General features: G+C 40.4%; 1 protein-coding gene and 1 non-coding gene across 7 annotated transcripts; one reads left to right on the plus strand and one right to left on the minus strand.

Annotated features, from left to right (window-relative positions):
- The first annotated feature begins 1,197 nt into the window (after positions 1 to 1,197).
- Znf774 (zinc finger protein 774) lies at positions 1,198 to 10,877 on the plus strand. Of its 6 annotated transcripts, none has more exons than XM_078051140.1 (5): positions 1,198 to 1,359; positions 3,922 to 4,044; positions 5,741 to 5,815; positions 7,512 to 7,618; positions 8,370 to 10,877. In XM_078051140.1, exons 2-5 carry the CDS (start codon positions 3,938 to 3,940, stop codon positions 9,608 to 9,610), a joined length of 1,530 nt encoding a protein of 509 aa, XP_077907266.1. In that variant the 5' UTR covers positions 1,198 to 1,359; positions 3,922 to 3,937; the 3' UTR covers positions 9,611 to 10,877. The 6 variants fall into 6 exon arrangements, with proteins under 6 accessions (XP_077907266.1, XP_040131228.1, XP_013211745.1 ...); XM_078051142.1 differs by lacking the exon at positions 1,198 to 1,359 and adding an exon at positions 1,366 to 1,530; XM_013356291.4 differs by lacking the exon at positions 5,741 to 5,815 and having other exon boundaries at positions 1,199 to 1,359.
- Positions 6,194 to 6,297, minus strand: LOC120886960 (U6 spliceosomal RNA). Its single transcript, XR_005730144.1, has one exon. It is a non-coding gene; the product is annotated as a U6 spliceosomal RNA (small nuclear RNA).
- Positions 10,878 to 19,624: the final 8,747 nt, after the last annotated feature.

The following is a 19,624-nucleotide window of genomic DNA, read 5'->3' on the forward strand; positions in this document are numbered from 1 at the left end:
TCAGTCTCAGAGAGCTGGGATTACAAGTACATGCTACTATGCCCCAGGTGATTTTAATATGTTTTGTGACTGATCTCCCCTGTTAGGCTGTGAGTTTCATGAAAGCAAGGGCCATGCTGATTCCTGTGGGTAACCACAGAGTTCAGAATGATCTTAAATACAGAATGTTTATAGAGTGTTCCCAATAAATATCTGTTGGAGGATGAACCATGTGTGTCTGTTGGAGGGTGTACTTTGCCTGCTTGTTGAAGGACTGGTGGAATTAGCATCAAAGGAATTTTCCACAGTAGCCATTTGTCTGGTAATTCTAAGTATCTTAGGGTCCTTCACAAACAAAAACAAAACCAAAACACTTTATTTTTCATTGCATTGAGTTAACAGAGTAGAAAAGTCCCCCTCCCCCTTCTTTGTCCTTTTCCTTCTTCTTTTTCTTCTTTTTTTTCTCTCTCACCAAAGTGCTCACTGTCTCTCACATAAGACTCAGGAGCCTCTCCAGTTTGGAACCCAATACCACATTTCCCACAATACTTACCGTTGACGTCCTCGTCTGCATTCTCTATTAATAGGTGTATGAATCAATGGAAAGGGAATATGCCTGGAAGTGTGAGGCTAATGAAAGAAAGCAGAACGTCTGTTTTCGTTGTTGTTGTTTGTTTATTTGTTTGTTTTTTTAACTAACGGTTTCTCGGGCGGGTCTCGGGGGTTTCTTATGTCTAGTCCAAGTTGGTGTGGAACTCGGCCGGCAACACACAGCCCCTGCAGGTTCTATCTGCCCAGAGTGAGGCGAAGGACTCGTGGCAGAAAGGATCTGCAGAAAGGCAGAGCGATGAGCTGTTCTTGCTTGGTAAGGGCGAAGTGTAAGAGCCAGGGAGATAACGCCAGGGTACCAGGCTGCTCCACAGTAGTCGGGTGAGACCTGGAGTTTCGCATTTGTAGATCCTCCTCTGAGGTACAGCATTTGGATCTGGTCCTCGGCTCTGGAGAGGCGATTCCCATGGTTCAGTAGCTCGAGAAATGGGTTTAGTACTTGTCAAGCACTTGGATGGGCACCACAGAACTCGGAGTCCTTTGCGAGCTAGTTGAGGACTACATTTCCCAGGAGGCTTTGCAATGATTGACGGCTAATTGCCCAATAACTCAGGAGAATTTCAAGTTGTGGTAACAGAGGAAACCAATGGAGAGAGCCAGGGGCGGTGTTTTCCGGCTGCTGGCTGTCGAACCCTGAGTCCCACCTGTGTCCTTACAGCCCTGACACGAATCCCAGTCAGGTTCTGGAAGGACCTGCTCAGTTTTGCCGGCTGGGTGCGGCTCGGCGGCGGACTCCTGCTTCCTGCTCCATCCCCGGCTGGGCCTGGGGCGGTGAGTGATCCAGGGAGGGAGTCTGAGGCGACACCTCACCAGCTGCTGAGGGGCGTGGAGGGGGGCTCGCCTGCCTCCCCGACGTTATCCACGCCAGGTCCAGGCTCTCGCCCTGTAGGAGCCCCGGGTCTTGCTGAGCTGTGGGAAGATGCAGTTTTTATACCACCCTCGGTATATAGCTCATCATCTTAGTCAATTTTCTTGCTCCTTAGTGGTGGTCCCCGGGTTTCAGCTTATCTCTGTGACCCTATGACCGCTGCAACCTGATTAAGGCCTGAGCACCGCAAGGAAGAACGGGTGTCAGCCCCACCCGTGCGGTCATGTTCCTATTAATAAACCCGGGAGGAAACTCGCACATCTCACAATGGCACTTAGTCATAGCACCTTACCATTCCAAGGCCTTTGGGGTCACTTGTACAGGAGAAAGGAGACTGGGTGGGAAACAGTTTTTTTTTTTTTTTTAATAAAAACATAGCTAAAAATGATCTCTCCTTCAATCGCACTATCTACTGCAAGTGAGCTCTGCAGTTATGTGTTTTTAATGAATGTAGAAATAAAATCTGTACTCAAAACTTATAAATTTTACGTCCTAATGACATTATTTCTGTTAAGGTTTTAAGTCAGAGAGATGAAATGTACTCCTACAATGTTTAGATCCTTAAAAATATAAATGAGCAATAGCAGTGTCTGTAAATACCTAAATATTTCTATTAAAACGGTGTATATTCAAATAGTTATCAGGTGCTTTGCTTAGTGGAACAAAAGATGTTAAAGAGCCTGGCACAGTGGCTCATGCCTGTATTCCCAGCCACTTCGGAGACTAAGGCAAGAGGAGTGCAAGTTTAAGGCCAGCCACAGAATCTTTGGGAGACCCTATCTCAAAATAAAAGATAAAGGACTGGGGCTGGGGTTGTGACTCAGTGGTAGCAAGCTTGCCTGGCACACATAAGGCACTGGGTTCGATTCTCAGCACCACATATAAATAAAATAAAGGTCCATCAACAACTTTAAAATATTTTTTAAATTTATTTTTTAGTTTTAGGTGGACACAACATCTTTATTTTATTTTTATGTGGTGCTGAGAATCGAACCCAGTGCCTCACCCATGCTAGGTGAGCATGATACCACTTGAGCCACATCCTTAGCCCACAACTTTAAAATATTAAAAAAAAAAAAAAAAGATAAAGGACTGGGGGAGTAGCTTAGGTACAGTGCCCCAAGATTCAATCCCTGGGACCAAAAAACAAAAGCAAAACAAAAAGATGTGAAAGACAAATACCTCCTCACTCCAGTCTGGTTTTTCTTCCACTGAAATGCAGAATTCTTTGTAGGGGGTGGTCCACCAGCTGGCTGACTTGGGGTTTCTATTGAAAACTCTTTAAGCGGTAGGGGGAACTCCTACTGCCTTACACTATGTTAATTACTGAAGGATTTACAGATTTATCCAGGAATAACTCCTACCATTCTCCCTCAAAATAATCTTTTCATGATACTGCTGTCAATGTTATGACAGTTTTCAGCTTTAAGGGATGTGTTTTGTGCTTCTCCCCCATTGAGTTTTACTTATTTTTACAACTTATCCATTTTTTTTTTAGCCCATGTATTTTTACATCTCATTTTTGAAGCCATTAAACCTTGAAATAGAATGGTTCCCAGCACAATTCCCTTTGGGATTCTGCATAGTCTTTTCCTTGAGGTTGATCCCAACTCTATAAGCCAAGAAGAGTCTGCTGTTCTCAAACTAAAATAAGAAAAGTCCACAATTTTCTAATTTGCTGAGTAAAATGTAGTTGGAGAGAACTGAAAGCTTTTCAGAAATTGAATTATACTTGTAATCTCTATCCTTTATCTTTTCCATTATGAACACTAGGTTCCTTAAAAAGTTAAGCTATCCAAAAGATTGAGGGTTCTGTAGACGTATCTGGGAGGTCCAGACCTCTCTTAGTGATGGGAGAGTTGGCTATGTGAAGGATTATGTGAAAACAGAATAAGAAAAGAAATCCCCAGGCTCAGTAGCACATACCTGTAATCCCAGCAACTCAGGAGGCTGAGGCAGGAGGATTGCAAGATCGAAGCCAGAGACCCTGTCTCAAAATGAAATAAAAAGAGCTGGGTATGGTGGCCCACACCTGTAATCCCAGTGATTTTTGAGGCTGAGGCAAGAGGATCATAAGTTCAAAGCCAGCATCAGCAACAGTGAGGTGCTAAGCAACTCAGTGAGACCCTATCTCTAAATAAAATATAAAATAGGGCTGAGGATATGGCTCAGTGGTTGAGTGTTCCCCCTGAGTTCAATCTCCAGTACCCCCCCACCCAAAAAAAAAAAAAAGGGCTGTGGATGTAGCTCATTGGTATAGCATCCCTGGGTTCAATTGCCAGTACAAAAAAAGAAAGAGAAAGAAAGAAAGGCAACTCTTCTGTCATTGACAGAATTTACCTCAAGACTGTTCTAGTCAGGGGCTTTTTGTTTGGTTTGGGTATACAGTGTCCATCTTTTGGTTTTCAGACAATGGTGAGAATATCTAGGGAGCTATTGATGCATATTGAGGTTTCTTGCTTTAGGAACTGATGACCCTCAATGATGTGGCTGGGGACTTCAGGGAAGAATGGGTTACCTGGACACTGCTTAAAGAATTCTCTTCAGGGATGCCACCCAGCACAGTTAGAAGAATGGGCTCTCAAAGGGTAAGGATGCTACTCTCCTTAAGCTTTAAAACTTAAGCCATGTGCAGTGGTGCATGCCTGTAATCCCAGAAGCTTGGGAGGCTGAAGCAGGAGGATCACCAGTTCAATGTCAGCCTCAGCAATAAGCAAGGTACTAAGCAACTCAGTGAGACCCTATCTCTAAATAAAATACAAAATATGGTTGGAGATGTGGTTTGGTGGTTGAATGCCCCTGAGTTCAATCCCCGGGACTGCCCTGCCCACCAAAATTTAAAATTTAGATATTTTGAAAGGGCCCAAGTCTGAGTGGTATCTGGGGACACTGGTTTCTTAGATTCCTAGACATATCTGAAATTAATTGTTGCTCCTTGGCAGAAAAAGACTAAGAGTGACTTCTATTTTTATATTTTTATGGTACTTTATGTTTTGCAGGGTTGTGTGGGTTTTTTTTGTTTTGTTTTGTTTTTTAAAACAATACTGGGGATTGAACCCAGCATTGTACTAAGCTACATCCTCAGCCCTAAAAAAAAAAAAAAAGAAAAATTAAATTTTGAAACAGGATCTTGCTAAATTGCTCAGGCTGGCCTTGAGCTTGTAATCTTTCTACCTCATCATCCTGAGTAGCCGGGATTGCATGCATGGGCCACTGTGCTTGGCAACAGATATCTTTGATATTTATCTTTTTCTTACTATTTCACTATAATATTTTGATAGATATGCTACTGTTCTCTTTTTCTAGTGAAGAACATTGACACTCAGAAGGGGCAGAGGTAAAAATCCAACCCAGGTCTTTATGGAAAAAAGAGGACTGTCCCCATGGGGTTTTTATCTATCACTTAAACAAAAAATACTTCCAGTGCTTTTTCTAAAATACCAATGGACTAGAGAAGTAAGTCACTGATAAAGCTCTTGCTTATAGAATCCATAAGGCCTTGGATTCAATCCCCAGTAAAAATTAATACTGATGAAAAAGACAGGCAAAATGAAAAAGAAGTCACTGTCTTTTATTTACTAGTGAGTTACGACCTATCAGCTTTTATTTATTTACTTGTTTGTTTTTGTGGTGCTGGGGATTGAACCCAGGGCCTTATGCATGTGTAGCAAGCACTCTACCAACTGAGCTATATCCCTAGCTCCCTACCAGCCTTTTTATAAGCATATATAAAATTTATAAAACAAAATAAAAAATGAGGATGGTGGCATATACCTGTAATTCCATCTACTCTAGAGGCTGAGACAGAAGAATCATGGGCTCAAGCGCAGTTTAGACACAGGGGAGACTCTATGTCAAAAAAATAAAAGCTGAGCTTGGTGGCCCATGCTTGTATTCCCAGCAACTCTAGAGGCTGATGCAGGAGGATCAAAAGTTCAAAGTCAGCCAGCAGTTTAGCAAGACTTTATCTCAAAATAAAAAATAAAAAGGGCTGGGGATGTAGCTCAGTGGTAAAGCACCCCCAAGTTCATTGCCAGTACCAAAAAAAAAAAAAAAAAACAGAGAGAGAGAGAGAGAGAGAGAAAGAAAGGAAAAACCCCAAAACCACAAAAGAATATTTGAATTATACTGTACATTCAATTGTGCCTATATTGTGAATGTATATTTTGGTAATAATATCTTTCTGTACATTACTTAACATAACCACTTCACATTTTGTTAAATTATTTTAGTTGTAAATGAACACAATACCTTTATTTTTATTTACTTTTATATGGTGCTGAGGATCGAACCCAGTGCTTCACACAGTGTTTTACCACTGAGTCACAGCCCCAGCCCGAGAGTGGATACATTTCTAAGGTATTTAAGGTATTTGGTAGTTTGCCAAGTTCCTTACAAGAAGATTGAATCAATTACATATTACCACAGCAGTAAATGAAAATGTTCATCTCTTTCTATTTTATCTATATGAGAGTTAATATTCTAATTTAAGAGTTGGGGTAAAATAACAATGATAGAGTATTTTAAAGAGTTAAACTTAATCCTCAAGAAAAATCCTCTAATGTAGACCTTATTATTACCCCCTTCTTTTTTTTTTTGGTCTTGCTAAATTGCTTAGGGCCTGGCTAAATTGCTGAGGCTGGCCTTGAACTTGCAGTCCTCCTGCCTCCTCCTCCATAGTTGCTGGGATTACAGGCATGTGCCACTATATCCAGCTCATATTTAATTTATTTATTTAAAAATATGGAACACATCATAAATTTGCATGTCATTCTTGGGAAGGGGCCTTGCTAATATCTGTATCATTCCAATTTTTGTGTAGGTGCTGCTGAAGTGAGCACTAACCCTATTTTATTGATGAAGACACTGAGACCCAGAGTTTAAATAGCATTTCCGAGGTCACCAGCTTGTAAATGGCTGGGTTAACATTCATATTCAGGCATATGACTCTTGAGTTTGTATTCTTTACCTCTATACCATATTACCAAAGTAGATCATTGTTCTAATTTGAATTTTTTCAGTCAATGGTGAAGTTAAGGGTTTGTCATATATTTATAGGCTGCTTTTTTTCTTTTGTCCATTTGCCTCATCACATTCTTTTTTTTTAGTTGCCAATGGACCTTTATTTAATTTATTTATTTATATGCGGTGCTGGCTCAAACCCAGGGCCTCATACATGCCACGCAAGTGCTCTACCACTGAGCTACAACTATAGCCCCCTATTCACATGTCCATTTTTTTTTCCCCTTAACAAGTTTTTGTCTTTTTCTCATGGCTGTATCAACAGCTGCCTTTCTGGGAAAATTGTAAAGCCAAAAATTATTGTTAACTCCCTTGATTCTTTTTAATGGTTAGATTATGGCAGCTTTGTTTCTGATGAGTTTATCTTTCTACGTTGGTTTAACCTTGTGTCTTCAGAAATGAATTATAGTGCTTATTCCAGAGTGTCTATCATCCAAGTCTGGTTTGTGTGTATGTGTGAGTGAGTGAGTGTGTGTGTGTGTGTGTGTGTGTGTGTGTGTGTGTGCGCGCGCGCACGCGCGCGCACACACGCGAATGCATGCATGTGCTTTCCCAGGGCTGGGAATTGAATCCAGCACCTTGTGCATGCTAAGCAAGTGCTCGACCACTAGTTACCCAGCCCCACATTTTTGTTTTTGTTTTTAATCAGAGGAAAAAAGCTTTTTCCCCTTTAGCCTCCTGTAGCAACCATTCTGTATTAGCACTTCACCTGGTTGCTTTTTTTTCCCCCATTACTGGGGATTGAACCTAGAAGTGATATACATTGAGCACTTTTTAATTTTTATTTTGAGACAGGGTCTCACTAAGTTGCTGAGGCTGGCCTCAAACTTGTCATCCTCCTGCCTCAGCCTCCTGAGTCACTGGGATTCCAGGCATGTGCCCCACACTCTGGTTGCCCTTTTAATGAGCCCAAACACATATTAACAGTCTACTTGTGTTCTTTACCTAGAGAAAGTAGAGAGCTTGGTGTCTGGTCAGGCCTTGTATGCTTGGCTCATATTCACATCCTGTGTTCATTCATCTTCCTGTGTAGGATTTCTAGACCAAGTGTAATCTCCCAGCTGGAGCAGAAAGAAGCACCATGGGTTCTACCACTCCAAAACTTTGAAACAATGACAATCCTAAGGAAAAGTCACACAGGTGAGACGTTAGTGCTACCTAGTAGGAGGAAATCTAGAATTTTAGCCCTTCTTTAGATGAAAAATTTTGACTGCTTCCCTGACTTTTTTTCCAGGAAAAAAAAATGCAAAAATATATAATAACCTAAGTCACAGGAGTATTAAACTCTTGCCCTAGTCTTTTGTTTTTATTAGCAAAGTTTACATTTGATTTCTTGGGCAGTCAGTCAGAAATTGACTTCATTTTGAGTAAGCATTTCACTTTATCTATACTATAACATCTTTAAAGGAAGTTGCCCAATTTTTTTCTTTTTTTTTAAAGAGAGAATGAGAGAGGAGAGAGAGAGAGAGAGAGAGAGGGAGAGAGAGAGAGAATTTTTAATATTTATTTCTTAGTTCTCGGCGGACACAACATCTTTGTTGGTATGTGGTGCTGAGGATCGAACCCGGGCCGCATGCATGCCAGGCAAGGGCGCTACAGCTTGAGCCACATCCCCATCCCGGAAGTTGCCCAATTTGGGCAATATATGGTATACCTTTTTTTCTCCATTGCAAGGAATTGAATGCAGGGCCTCATGCATGGTAGGCAAGCACCCTACCCTGAGCCGCACTTAGTCTTCAACAAACTTTGCAAATGAAATAACAAGCAGAGTGATCAAATTAAGTGTAGCCTACTGCTGATACTGTAATTTTAATCATTCTTAACTGATTTTTTATGTTCTTTCCTTACAACTGATAACTTTATTCTGTGTTACTTCCATTAATTTTTTCAGACTTGGACCATCAGGTGGCAAAACTCAGTCAGGACATTTCTGAAACAACAGAACAATGTGCAACATCCTCAGAAAGGACCAATAAAAATATTTCTCATGTTCCTAATTGGGGAGGAAACTGGAACAGGGCCCTTGAAGTAGGAGGGCAACATAGAATGCTTCTAGGAGAGGGCCAGCAGGAGCCCTTTGCACAGGCCAGGGATTTAAACAAGTTCCTGTGTGGATATGTAGGAAAAAAGCCTATGTGTGCAGAATGTGGGAAAAGCTTTAACCAGAGTTCTTATCTCATAAGACACCTAAGAACCCATACTGGTGAGAGACCTTATAAATGCATCGAGTGTGGGAAAGGCTTCAAACAGAGCTCAGACCTCGTCACTCATCGCAGAACACACACAGGAGAGAAGCCCTACCAATGCAGCAAGTGTGAGAAAAAATTCAGCGACAGCTCAACTCTCATCAAACATCAGAGAACCCACACAGGGGAGAGACCTTATGGGTGCCCAGAGTGTGGGAAGACTTTTGGACGGAAGCCACACCTCACAATGCACCAAAGAACCCACACAGGAGAAAAGCCCTACACATGCCTCGAATGTCATAAAAGCTTTAGTCGAAGCTCAAATTTCATCACCCACCAGAGGATTCACACAGGCGTGAAGCCTTACAGGTGTAACGACTGTGGGGACAGTTTTAGCCAGAGCTCAGATTTGATTAAGCACCAAAGAACCCACACAGGAGAACGGCCTTTTAAATGCCCAGAGTGTAGGAAGGGCTTCAGAGACAGTTCTCATTTTGTATCACACATGAGTACTCACTCAGGAGAAAGGCCTTTCAGTTGTCCCGAGTGCCACAAAAGTTTCAGTCAGAGTTCCCATCTGGTTACACACCAGAGGACACATACTGGTGAGAGACCTTTTAAGTGCAACGACTGTGGGAAGGGATTTGCTGATAGCTCTGCCCTCATTAAGCACCAACGAATCCACACAGGAGAAAGACCCTACAAATGTGGCGAGTGCGGAAAGAGCTTCAATCAGAGCTCTCATTTCACTACCCACCAACGCATTCACATAGGAGACAGACCCTACCCCTGTCCCGAATGTGGCAAGACCTTCAACCAGCGTTCCCATTTTCTCACGCACCAGAGAACACATACAGGAGAAAAACCATTTCACTGTAGTAAATGTGATAAGAGCTTTCGGCAGAAAGCTCATCTCTTATGCCATCAAAACACCCATTTGATTTAGGAAATAGTCTTTAGTGGTTCTGCTATTGCTTTTCAAATTTCCATTGCTACTGTCTTCAGATACCCCAAATAGAGAAAACCTGGGCATTGGTGACTCAAATCAGACGACCCTAATCTGTTCTCTTTCTTTTCTGTGTTACAATGAAGAGGATAAACTTACAGGGTCCAAATAATGTTCTGAACACAAAAGACATTACTTCAGTGTATGTAACTCACCCTTAGGGAAATATGTGTTCAAATGATTAATGTCTGGTTACTAGAGGTGAAAGGAATGTGGCCTAGAGATCTCATGTAAACCATCTGGTACAGTGCCTGTCACAAAGTAGGTGCTCAATGATTAATATTTGAGGTCTTGGGCTGTGGGTATAGTCTGTCTATGAGGCCTCTGAATTTGATCCCCAGCACTGCTAAAAAAACAAAAACAAAAACAAAAACAAATATTTTTCGAGTTCTTATATAAAGTCCTTAAAAGCAGTGTCTGGGCCTTAAAAGATATTCAGTATAATATATATATAATACAGTCTATAACTCAATAAGAAATTTATAATTCAAGCACTCTAGTTCAGAACTTACAAGGTCTGGGGTCTGATCACCTAAATTTAATAAAATGGAAACTCTCTCTTACTAGTGCTATGCAGGCTTTAGTCACCAGATGTCTCATCACCATGACAAGGCAGAATTACCATAGAGGATGTTTGTGGTTTTGTGACTTAGAGGCTAAAAGAATCTCAGATCTCTTTGTAGGACAGTGTGTGAGATTTTTCCACTGTAGGTTTGCTGTCATTTGAGGCATAGAAAATGATGAACAAGCCAGAAGGACCTGGAGGAAGACTGTAAAACTGTGGAAGCAAAATTGCTGAAAATGTCAAATGATATTACAGGAATCCTTCCTGGCATTTAACTAAAGGAAGCAATCTTGTTTTCTAATTTGCTGGGTCATTGTGTCCCTTTACTTTTAAGTTAATGCAACTCTCTGACCCTTGTAGGGCCATTCATTTTATGCACTAAAACATTCCTATATTTAATTGAAATAAATCAAGGGAAGTCAGGTTATTGGAAAGAATACTGACTTCATTGAGAAGGTAAAGTATTGGGGTCCTAGCCCTGGCCCTTAAATTTGCTAGACTTTTATCTCCTCTCAGGCCTGAGTGATACTTAACCTTACCTTCTGCCCAAGGTTTTATTTATCTAAAATACATGCGGGTTCGTGCACACACACACACACACACACACATTTTGTTGTTGAATTATAAATGTAATATCTCTAGAGTTTCTTGTTAAACTACTATTACTAATGTCTTTTTTTTCCCCAGGAAATTCTGGCTATGTCTCCAGGTGTCCCTCAGTCTTATAATGAGGAACTTTTTTTTTAAATCTATTGGAAAACTAAGGTGCAAAAATGCTAAATGACATGACTCATTAGTTCACATGGTTATAAAAGAGCCAGATCTGGTTCCTGGTGACTAGGTTTCCAATCTGCAGTTCTTTCTCTTCAACAACATGGACCAGACCAGGTCTAGGATTTGTTAGTGCCTCTGGGACACGGAACTGGAGGAACCATATTCCATCCATTAAGCACTGTGGATTTAGAAACGACTGAGGGATGTAGTCCAATTCTGAGGGAGTTTTACAGGATCCTAGGTTGGGGTCTTTGATTCTGATGGAATAAGAATGGAGGGCTAAGGGTGCAATGAGCTAAGGAGGGAACTGAGTGCGCATCACTTTTTTTTTTTTTTTTTGGTGGTGTGGGGCCCTTTGTTTTGATAATGGGGATTGAGTCCTCAGTTGCTCTACCACTGAGTCCTTCTTATTTTTTATTTTGAGACAGGGTCTTGCTACATTGCTGAGGCTGGCCTTAAATTTGCAATCCTCCTGCCTCTAAATCACTGGGATTATAGGTGTGTGCCACCACACCCTCCTTCTTTTCTCTCATCTTATGATGTTAGTAGCCATTGGTAATCCCTTATTTTATTTGGGGTTGCCAAATGGTAATATTTTATTCCAATCATTCCTTCTTCAGTTATTAGCTGGAATATTTCTATAAAGACCACTCTCCTTTATCTACTATGTGGTTCCTTTGAAATATAGTTTGCATAGAAATAGCACAATAATTGCCTGATTAACCAGGCACAATGACTTGGGAGGCTGAGGCAAAAGGATTGAAAATTCAAGGTCAGCCTCAGTGACAGTGAGGTGATCAGTAACTTAGTGAGGTGATCAGTAACTTAGTGAGATCCTATCTCAAAATAAAAAAAGCGGGGGGAGACTAGGGGCTTAGCACATGGTAAAGTGCCACTTCAATCCCCAGTTTAAAAATAAAAAAGTAGCTGCCTGATTAGAACTCTCTGACTTTTTTAATATTGCCATCTAAATTTTGGCCTCCATGACCCACATCTCTAAGCCCCTTTCCATTGACAGACCCTGTCTGATAGGAAATTTCTAAATGCATAAATCTCATAATAATTTTCCTCCCGTACTCCCTTCTAGTTTGTCTAGGTCCCTCATAAAACATTGTGCTAAAGAGTTTAATAAATACTGGAGTGATTTCTTAGGGATGGAATCTCTAGCTTGCCAATTAATATTTCTTAATACTTTCCTGGCCAGAATCAGGAGAGAAAAACTACATCCCTATTATTTGGGAATGATTTTACATCCCATTTTTTTGTAAATTGAGAATATGCCATCTTCATTTATTTTGCCTATCCAAGTGTTGTTCTAAATCAAATGCCATCGATATGTATAAAAGAAGGACATTTGTAAAAATCAAATGAGAAGGTAAAAGAGGAGCCCAGCAAGCAGAGGTAAGGGGTGATTTACATGAGATTCAGGGGCTTCATCTCTCCAGAAATGGAAATGTTTTGGCCAGAGGCTAGAATGAGAAAGTACAGAATTGAATGTCCCTCAGAAGAGCCATTTTGAGAATTTGTAGTGGATTGATATAAGATGTCCTGGAAGGGTGTCCCACAAGAGGGAGCCTGTTAGAGGAATTTAAGAGAAACAAGACATTACCACAAAGAGTCATAACCACAAACCCAGTTAGGAACCTGATTTGTGTTTTTGTTTTTTTTTAATGTGAGTAACCCTAGATTTTTGGCAGGATCTGGGAGCATCACAGAACCAGGGATCAGAAGATTCAACTTCTAGCTAGATATAATGGCCTGTAAACCCGGTGACTCAGAAGGCCAGCCTCAGTGACTTAGGGAGACCTTGTCTCAAAATAAAAAATAAAAAGGGTTGGGGATATAGCTCAGTGGTAGAGTACCCTTGGGTCCAATCCAGCTTCTAGTTTTGATGCAGTTATTTACTAGCCAATTCTCCTTTTCAGGTCAGTTAATCACTCTAGGCCTTAGTGTATTTGTTATACCAGATATCTGATATCTTCTGGCTCTTTACAAATGAGATCCTACTGCTGTCACATGTTGGGAACAGGCTCTTCCATGTGTGAATTTTCATGCTTAGAGAGGACAGAAGTAGGTAGGCTGTATCTCTGGTTCCTCTCCTGCTCCTTGGCTTGCCCCCAGGTTCTCAGAGGAAAGGTAAAAATTTATTTCTTCCAGTAGAGTTGGCATATTCCTTCCCAACTAAAGGCCACTTCAACCTAGCCTTTATCCCCTCCTATTCCTACTTCCTAATAGTATTTTGCAGACAGAGCTTAATGGTTTGTCACATATATTGAGTCTTATTCCTAAGAGTTTGTTTTTTGTATTGCACATCTACTGATGCACTTATGCTGTGAGATGTGAGCTCTTGAGTGGTAATGTGTGACTTACTTGTGAACCTGCCACCCACCTTCCTCTGTCCTCTCTGTGCCACTCCCAATACAGAGATTTTTTTTTTTTTTTTTTGGCAGTGCTAGGAATTGAATCCAGCACCTTTCACATACTATGCAAGAGTTCTACTACTGAGCTCTATCTCCAACCCAAGCAGGAGTTATTATTACTACTACTACTATTATTATTTTATTTATTTATTATACCAGGTATTGAACTCAGGGATGCTCAACCACTGAGCCACATCCCCCTCCCTGTTTTTATTTTCTATTTTGAGACAGAATCACCCTAAGTTGCTTAGGGCCTCTCCAAGTTGCTTTGAACTTGTGATCTTCCTGCCTCAGGCTCCTGAGCTTCTGAGTGCACCACCATGCTCAACTTGGAACTATTAAATGCTATTGGTGGGAGTGGAGGTTACTGTCTTTCAATATTTTTCCTAGTTCCTATCCCTATGACTAGACAATCAGCTTCTTGCATATGTTCCCTGTGTCCTCTCTACAAATTCTAACTCACTGCATAGCACTCTCAGTTTTACCTCTTAGATTCCTCTCAAGCATATTATCAAACCTCTCCATCTCCACTGCCACTCTCCCACAATGAACCACCCACTCTCTTACCTGAACTCTCGCAGCAGCCTACTAACTTATCTCAATTTTATTTTTGCTCAGATTTCCTCTTATAGAAGCCGGAAAATCCTAACTCTAATCATATCACCTCTCTGCTTAACATCAGCACCTTCCCATTGCTTTTAAGATAAAGACCCAAACTTTTATCCAGGTCTATGAAGGCCTTGTCATTTGGACTCTTCCCCTTTCAAATTCTTCTGATGTCGCCTTCCTCTCCCTTGCTATGCCTCAGCACACTTGCATTCTCTGTTCTTAAGTCATGCCAAAGTTGTGTGCACCCACAGAGCCTTGGTACTAACTGTTCTCTCTGCTCAGAATGTTCTTTGCCCAGATCTTTGTAGAGGCTCCTTTTTTTCCAACCAGGTTTCAGCCTAAACACAACTCCTTACCAAGACTTTCCCTTATGATCCTGTCTAAATTAGATTTCCTCCCCCAACAGTCACTCTCTACCACATTTTCCTTTTTTATTTTCACCAAAGTTCTTAGTACCTGCCAGATAATTTATTTTATTTTGGTAAATTCCATGACAGGAAGGAGCATTTCTCTTGTTTCCATTCTCTTTTTTTCATCACTGTGACGAAAATACCCAAGAACAACTTAGAAGAGGAAAAGCTTATTTGGGGCTTGTGATTTCAGAGTTCTAAGTCCATAGAGGGCTCAGTCCACTGCTCTGGGCCCAAAGTGAGGCAGCACATCATGGGGGAAGGGCCCAGCAGAGGAGTGCTCCTCAATTTGTGGTGGGGTCTGGAAGCAAAGCAAGGTCGGGAAGGGGTTGCAGGGAAGAGGCACCCTTTCAGGGCACATCCCCAGTGACCCACTTCTCCCAACCACCCACATTTCCCTATAGTTACCACCCAATCAATTCATTTGAACTAAAGACTGATTAAGTTACAGCTTTTATAATCGAATCACTTTGCCTCTGAATATTCCTGCATTAACAGGTGCTCTGTGGGGATCTACTCATATCCAAATCATAACACATTCTTTCATGGTAAGTGCTCAATAAAAACTTATTGGATCTCAGCAGCTCGGGAGGCTGAGTTCAAAGCCAGCCTCAGCAAAAGTGAAGTGCTAAACAACTCAGTGAGACCTTATCTCTAAATAAAATGCAAAAAAAAAAAAAAAAATAGGGCTGGGGATGAGGCTCAATGGTCAAGTGACCCCGAGTTCAATCCCTGGTACTAAAAAAAAAAAAAAGCTTATTGGATGAATGAATACATGTTCATAGGCAGCACAGTGAGGTGAAGCTGTGAAGGGTCACACCAACAAGTCTCTAAATAGCCAAACTGAGGAGTTTGGATCTTACTCTCTGGGGAATGAGATGTCATCATTAATGGTTTTTCATAAAAGGATGACTTGGCTGCTACATCAGGGTCATAGTACAGAGAAGAAAGCTGAAGACTTGAGACAGTCTGTGATGAAGAGGGGTTAGCACAGTGGCACATAGCGAGTCTCCCACAAGAGGTCATTATCACAAAGCACCATGGTGAGATCGTAAACTATCTTCCCACCTCACATGCATTCTTCCTAGACCCTATCTTCATATTCCTTTCCTTTCCCTTTTGTAAAACTTGTACTCACACATACTTATTCTCAGAGCTATTGTTTTTAGATACTTTTTTCTTCTTCAGTATTGGGGATTAAACCCAGGGATGCTAGGTCACTGAGCTACACACTAAACCCTTTTTATTTTTTGTTTTTTTAAAAATATTATTTAGTTGTACGTGGACATGATACCTTTATTTTTTTATTCTTCTTTTTTTTTTAAACCCAATGCCTCACACGAGCTAAGCAATTGCTCTACCATTGAGCCACAATCTTAGGCCCCCTTTGTTATTTTTTTATTTTGAGACAGGGTCTCACTAAATTGCCCAGGCTAGCCTCTAACTTGCAATCCTCCTGCCTCAGCTTCCCATATGTCTGGGATTACAGACAAGCACCACCACTCCTGGCTTGCATGCTAGTCTTCTATCTTCGACTATCATCTCTCAGAACAGGAGCCTGGTCCAAACTCTTTCAATAACTTCAAACCTATAAGTTCAGCTATTTGGTAGATAAGGAGGACCCACCAATTCACAAGCTCAGAATATCCAAATTACAGTCAATATCTCTTCCCAAAGCATCCTATGATGTTTTTCTTCAAATGATTCTATACTCTTCTACATAGCCTTCCCAGAAACTGCTGGTCAACTTGAGATTCTTCTCCCTCATTTCCTATTTTTTTGCTGGTACCAAGCCACATAGTCTCTGCCTCTGCTGTCTGTCCCCCTCTACAAACACACTTTTAAATTGCGAAAGCACCTTGTTCTTGTAAAAATTTCCAAAAAGGACAAAAGTGCCCAAAGCAAAAGAATGCAAAGGTCTTGTCTCTTTCTTGTCCCTCCTCTAGTCCCTCTCCCTGGATTCCAGCTCTGTAACAGTTTGGCATGCCACGTCTTGCCTCCAGCTCTTCTTTTCCATTCCCATTGCCATCATCTGAACTCCACAATTTTCCATTTGGTCTCCTGGCTTTTCCTTTCAGTTCAGCTCAACAAATATATAAGAAGTGCCTTCCAACATACCAAGTCCCAGAGGTACAAAAATGGGTAAGATAAAGAGATCCACATTTAAAAGTTGTTTAACTTTGGGCAAGTTACTTACTCTCTCTGACTGCTATTTCCTTACCTGTAAAATGAGGACAATCGTAGTGCCTTCTTCATAGGGCTGGGTGAGGATTAATAAGATAATACACATAAAACTCTTTGTACAGTATCTCTGTAAATGTCAATGTCAACAATGAGAAAGATGATAATCTTTACCTTGAAGGAGTTTACTATTTAATGGAAGAATTGAAGAATAAAAATTATCTAGATGAGTATAGATAACCAAATGGTTTTGGAAAAGGTAGAGAAGCAGTTTAAAATTAAAAGGCTTAGGAAGTTAGGAGACAGAGAGTTAAGAGATTAGACTTTATTCTCTAAGATATTAATTATCAAAATGTGAAACAACCACCACCTTCATCAGTCTTACCTGGGGTGCTTACTCAAATATGAATTCTACCTCTGTCTTAGTTGGTCATTCAGATAGTGGAATACTATACAACTGGAAAATAAACAAACTCTAGTTACAGGTACCACTACAGATAAACATCAAAAATCATGTTTGCTGGGTATGGTGGCACACACCTATAATCCCAGCTACTTGGGATTCTGAAATAAGAGGATTTCAAGTTCCAGAACAGGCTGGGTAACTTAGCAAAACCCTCTCTCAAAATAAAAAAATAAAAATAAAAAGAACTAAGGTTATAGCTGAATGGTTAGAGCATCCCTGAGTTCAATCCCTAGTACCACAAAAAAAAAGGGAAAAATCCTTTTAATTAATGTGTATAACTTCTATATCTTTTCTTATTTCACAAGAAAACACACACAGGTGAAGTGTTGTACACCTGTAATCCCAGTGGCTCAGGAGCCTGAGGCAGGAGGATCTCCGGTTCAAAGTGAGCCTCAGCAATACAGCGAGGCCCTAAGCAACTCAGTGAGACCCTGTCTCTAAATAAAATACAAAAAAGGGAGGGGGGTGTGGCTCAGTGGTTAAGTGCCCTGGGTTCTATTCCTAACACCAAAACACGCATACACACACACACACACACACAAAAAAAAAAAAAAAAAAAAAGAAAAAAAGAAAATGATGTTCTTGTAAAGACTCATCTTTCCCTTTTAAATCTCATGAAGTCGAGTTATAGTGAAAAAAAAGCAATCTAAAGTGTCTGAACCCTCAACAGACACCAGGCCAGTACCCTTCATTCTCTCGATTATACACACACCTTATTTTCCTTTCAGACAAAATTTCAAAATCCCCTCCCCTTGTATATATCTTTTTGTGTATATGATGCTGGTAACTGAACCCAGGGCTTGCATGCCAGGCAAGTTCCCTACCACTGAACTACACTGCCATACCCACTTATGTGTAACAGTGCAGATTAAATGTTCAAAAGGTTACAGGCCCTTCCATCCATAAATAGCCAAACTAGGACCTGCTGTCTGAATGGAGGATGCCCTGCTACATTAATAAGGTTCATATAAATAAGTTTATTTTCCTCCAGAAAAAAATGCTTCCACATTTTAGATTATTTCCACAGGGTGTGAACATTTTTACAGCTCTACTTACTTGATGCCAAATCATTTTCTAAGTGAATTGTACCAATTTACACTGTTATCAGCAGTAAATGACTACCAATTTCACCATACCCTCATCTTTGAGAAACAGTGTTATTAACATAATTGATGATTCTTGTGTATTGTTTTAATTTGCATAATTATTAATTTAATTTGCATAATAATAATTGCTTGTGATGCGATTATTTTTGAAATTTGTTCTTACTTTAGCTACTTTCTTGTATTCTGTCATTAACCATGTGTGTCCTCAGAGCAGGATGGAAAATAAAATCTTGGGGCTGGGGATGTGGCTCAAGCGGTAGCGCACTCACCTGGCATGTGCGTGTCACTGGGTTCGATCCTCAGCACCACATACAAATAAATATGTTGTGTCCACCGAAAACTAAAAAATAAATATTAAAAAATTCTCTCTCTCTCTCTCTCTCTCTCTCTCTCTCTCTCTCTCTCTCTCTCTCTCTCTCTCTCTTCTCTCTCTCAAAATAAAAATAAAAATAAAAACTTGACCATTTGATTTTGAGGAAGTTGTTTACATTTTTCCTGTTATCTTCCTCCTCCCACCTTTATTATTTTTTTCAAATTTCTTACTTCCTAAGCTTCTGCATTTATAGAACTATCGGAAACTACAGTTAAGTCAACAAACAAGAGTAAAATCACCTGTATCTCTCATTCTATATAACCACTATCATTTGTTGCATATCCTTTTAAACTTTTTTCTCTTCCAGCAATATACATAAATATATTATCTAATCTTTCTGAGCCTATTTTCTCATCTATAAAATGAGGATGCTGGTCCTTCATGTTGATAATTAAATGATCTGGCATGTATGAAAATGTTTTATAAAGTACAGGATGCTGTTCAAGTGGAAGTTGCCACTCTTATGTCAAAAATAAAATTTAAAAAAATCTCTTTATTCCACCAAGCAGATGATGACACTTTGTTCCCTGAACACAGCCTGCTGTCTAGAGTACAGTTTCTTGTCTCTAGAAGGACTTCTTACTTCAATTACTCCTGCTGAACTACTATGAGCTATTATCCACTCTTTTTTTTTTTTTTTGATAGTGCTGAGGATCAAACCCAGGGCCTTGTGCATGCAAGGCAAGCACTCTACCAACTGAGCTATGTCCCCAGCCCTTCTTTTTTTCTCTTTGAAATACTGAGGATGGAACCCAGGCCTTGCATATGTGAGACAAGCACTCTATCATTGAGCACCAGTCCCCCTCCCCGATCTTTTAAATTTAAAATTTAATAAAAAAATTGTGGTGCTAACCTGTAATCCCAGAGACAAGAGGACCACAAGTTTGAGATCAGCCTCAGCAATTTAGACAGAACTTGTCTCAAAATAAAAAAAAATAAATAAAAATAAAAAGAGCTGGGGTTATGACTCAATGTTCCCAGGTTTTAAAATAATAATAATAATAATGACTGAGGATGTAGTTCAGTTGTAGAATGCCCCCTGGGTTTGGT

This window comes from Ictidomys tridecemlineatus, chromosome 5 (assembly GCF_052094955.1).
Source record: "Ictidomys tridecemlineatus isolate mIctTri1 chromosome 5, mIctTri1.hap1, whole genome shotgun sequence".
Taxonomy (NCBI): domain Eukaryota; kingdom Metazoa; phylum Chordata; class Mammalia; order Rodentia; family Sciuridae; genus Ictidomys; species Ictidomys tridecemlineatus.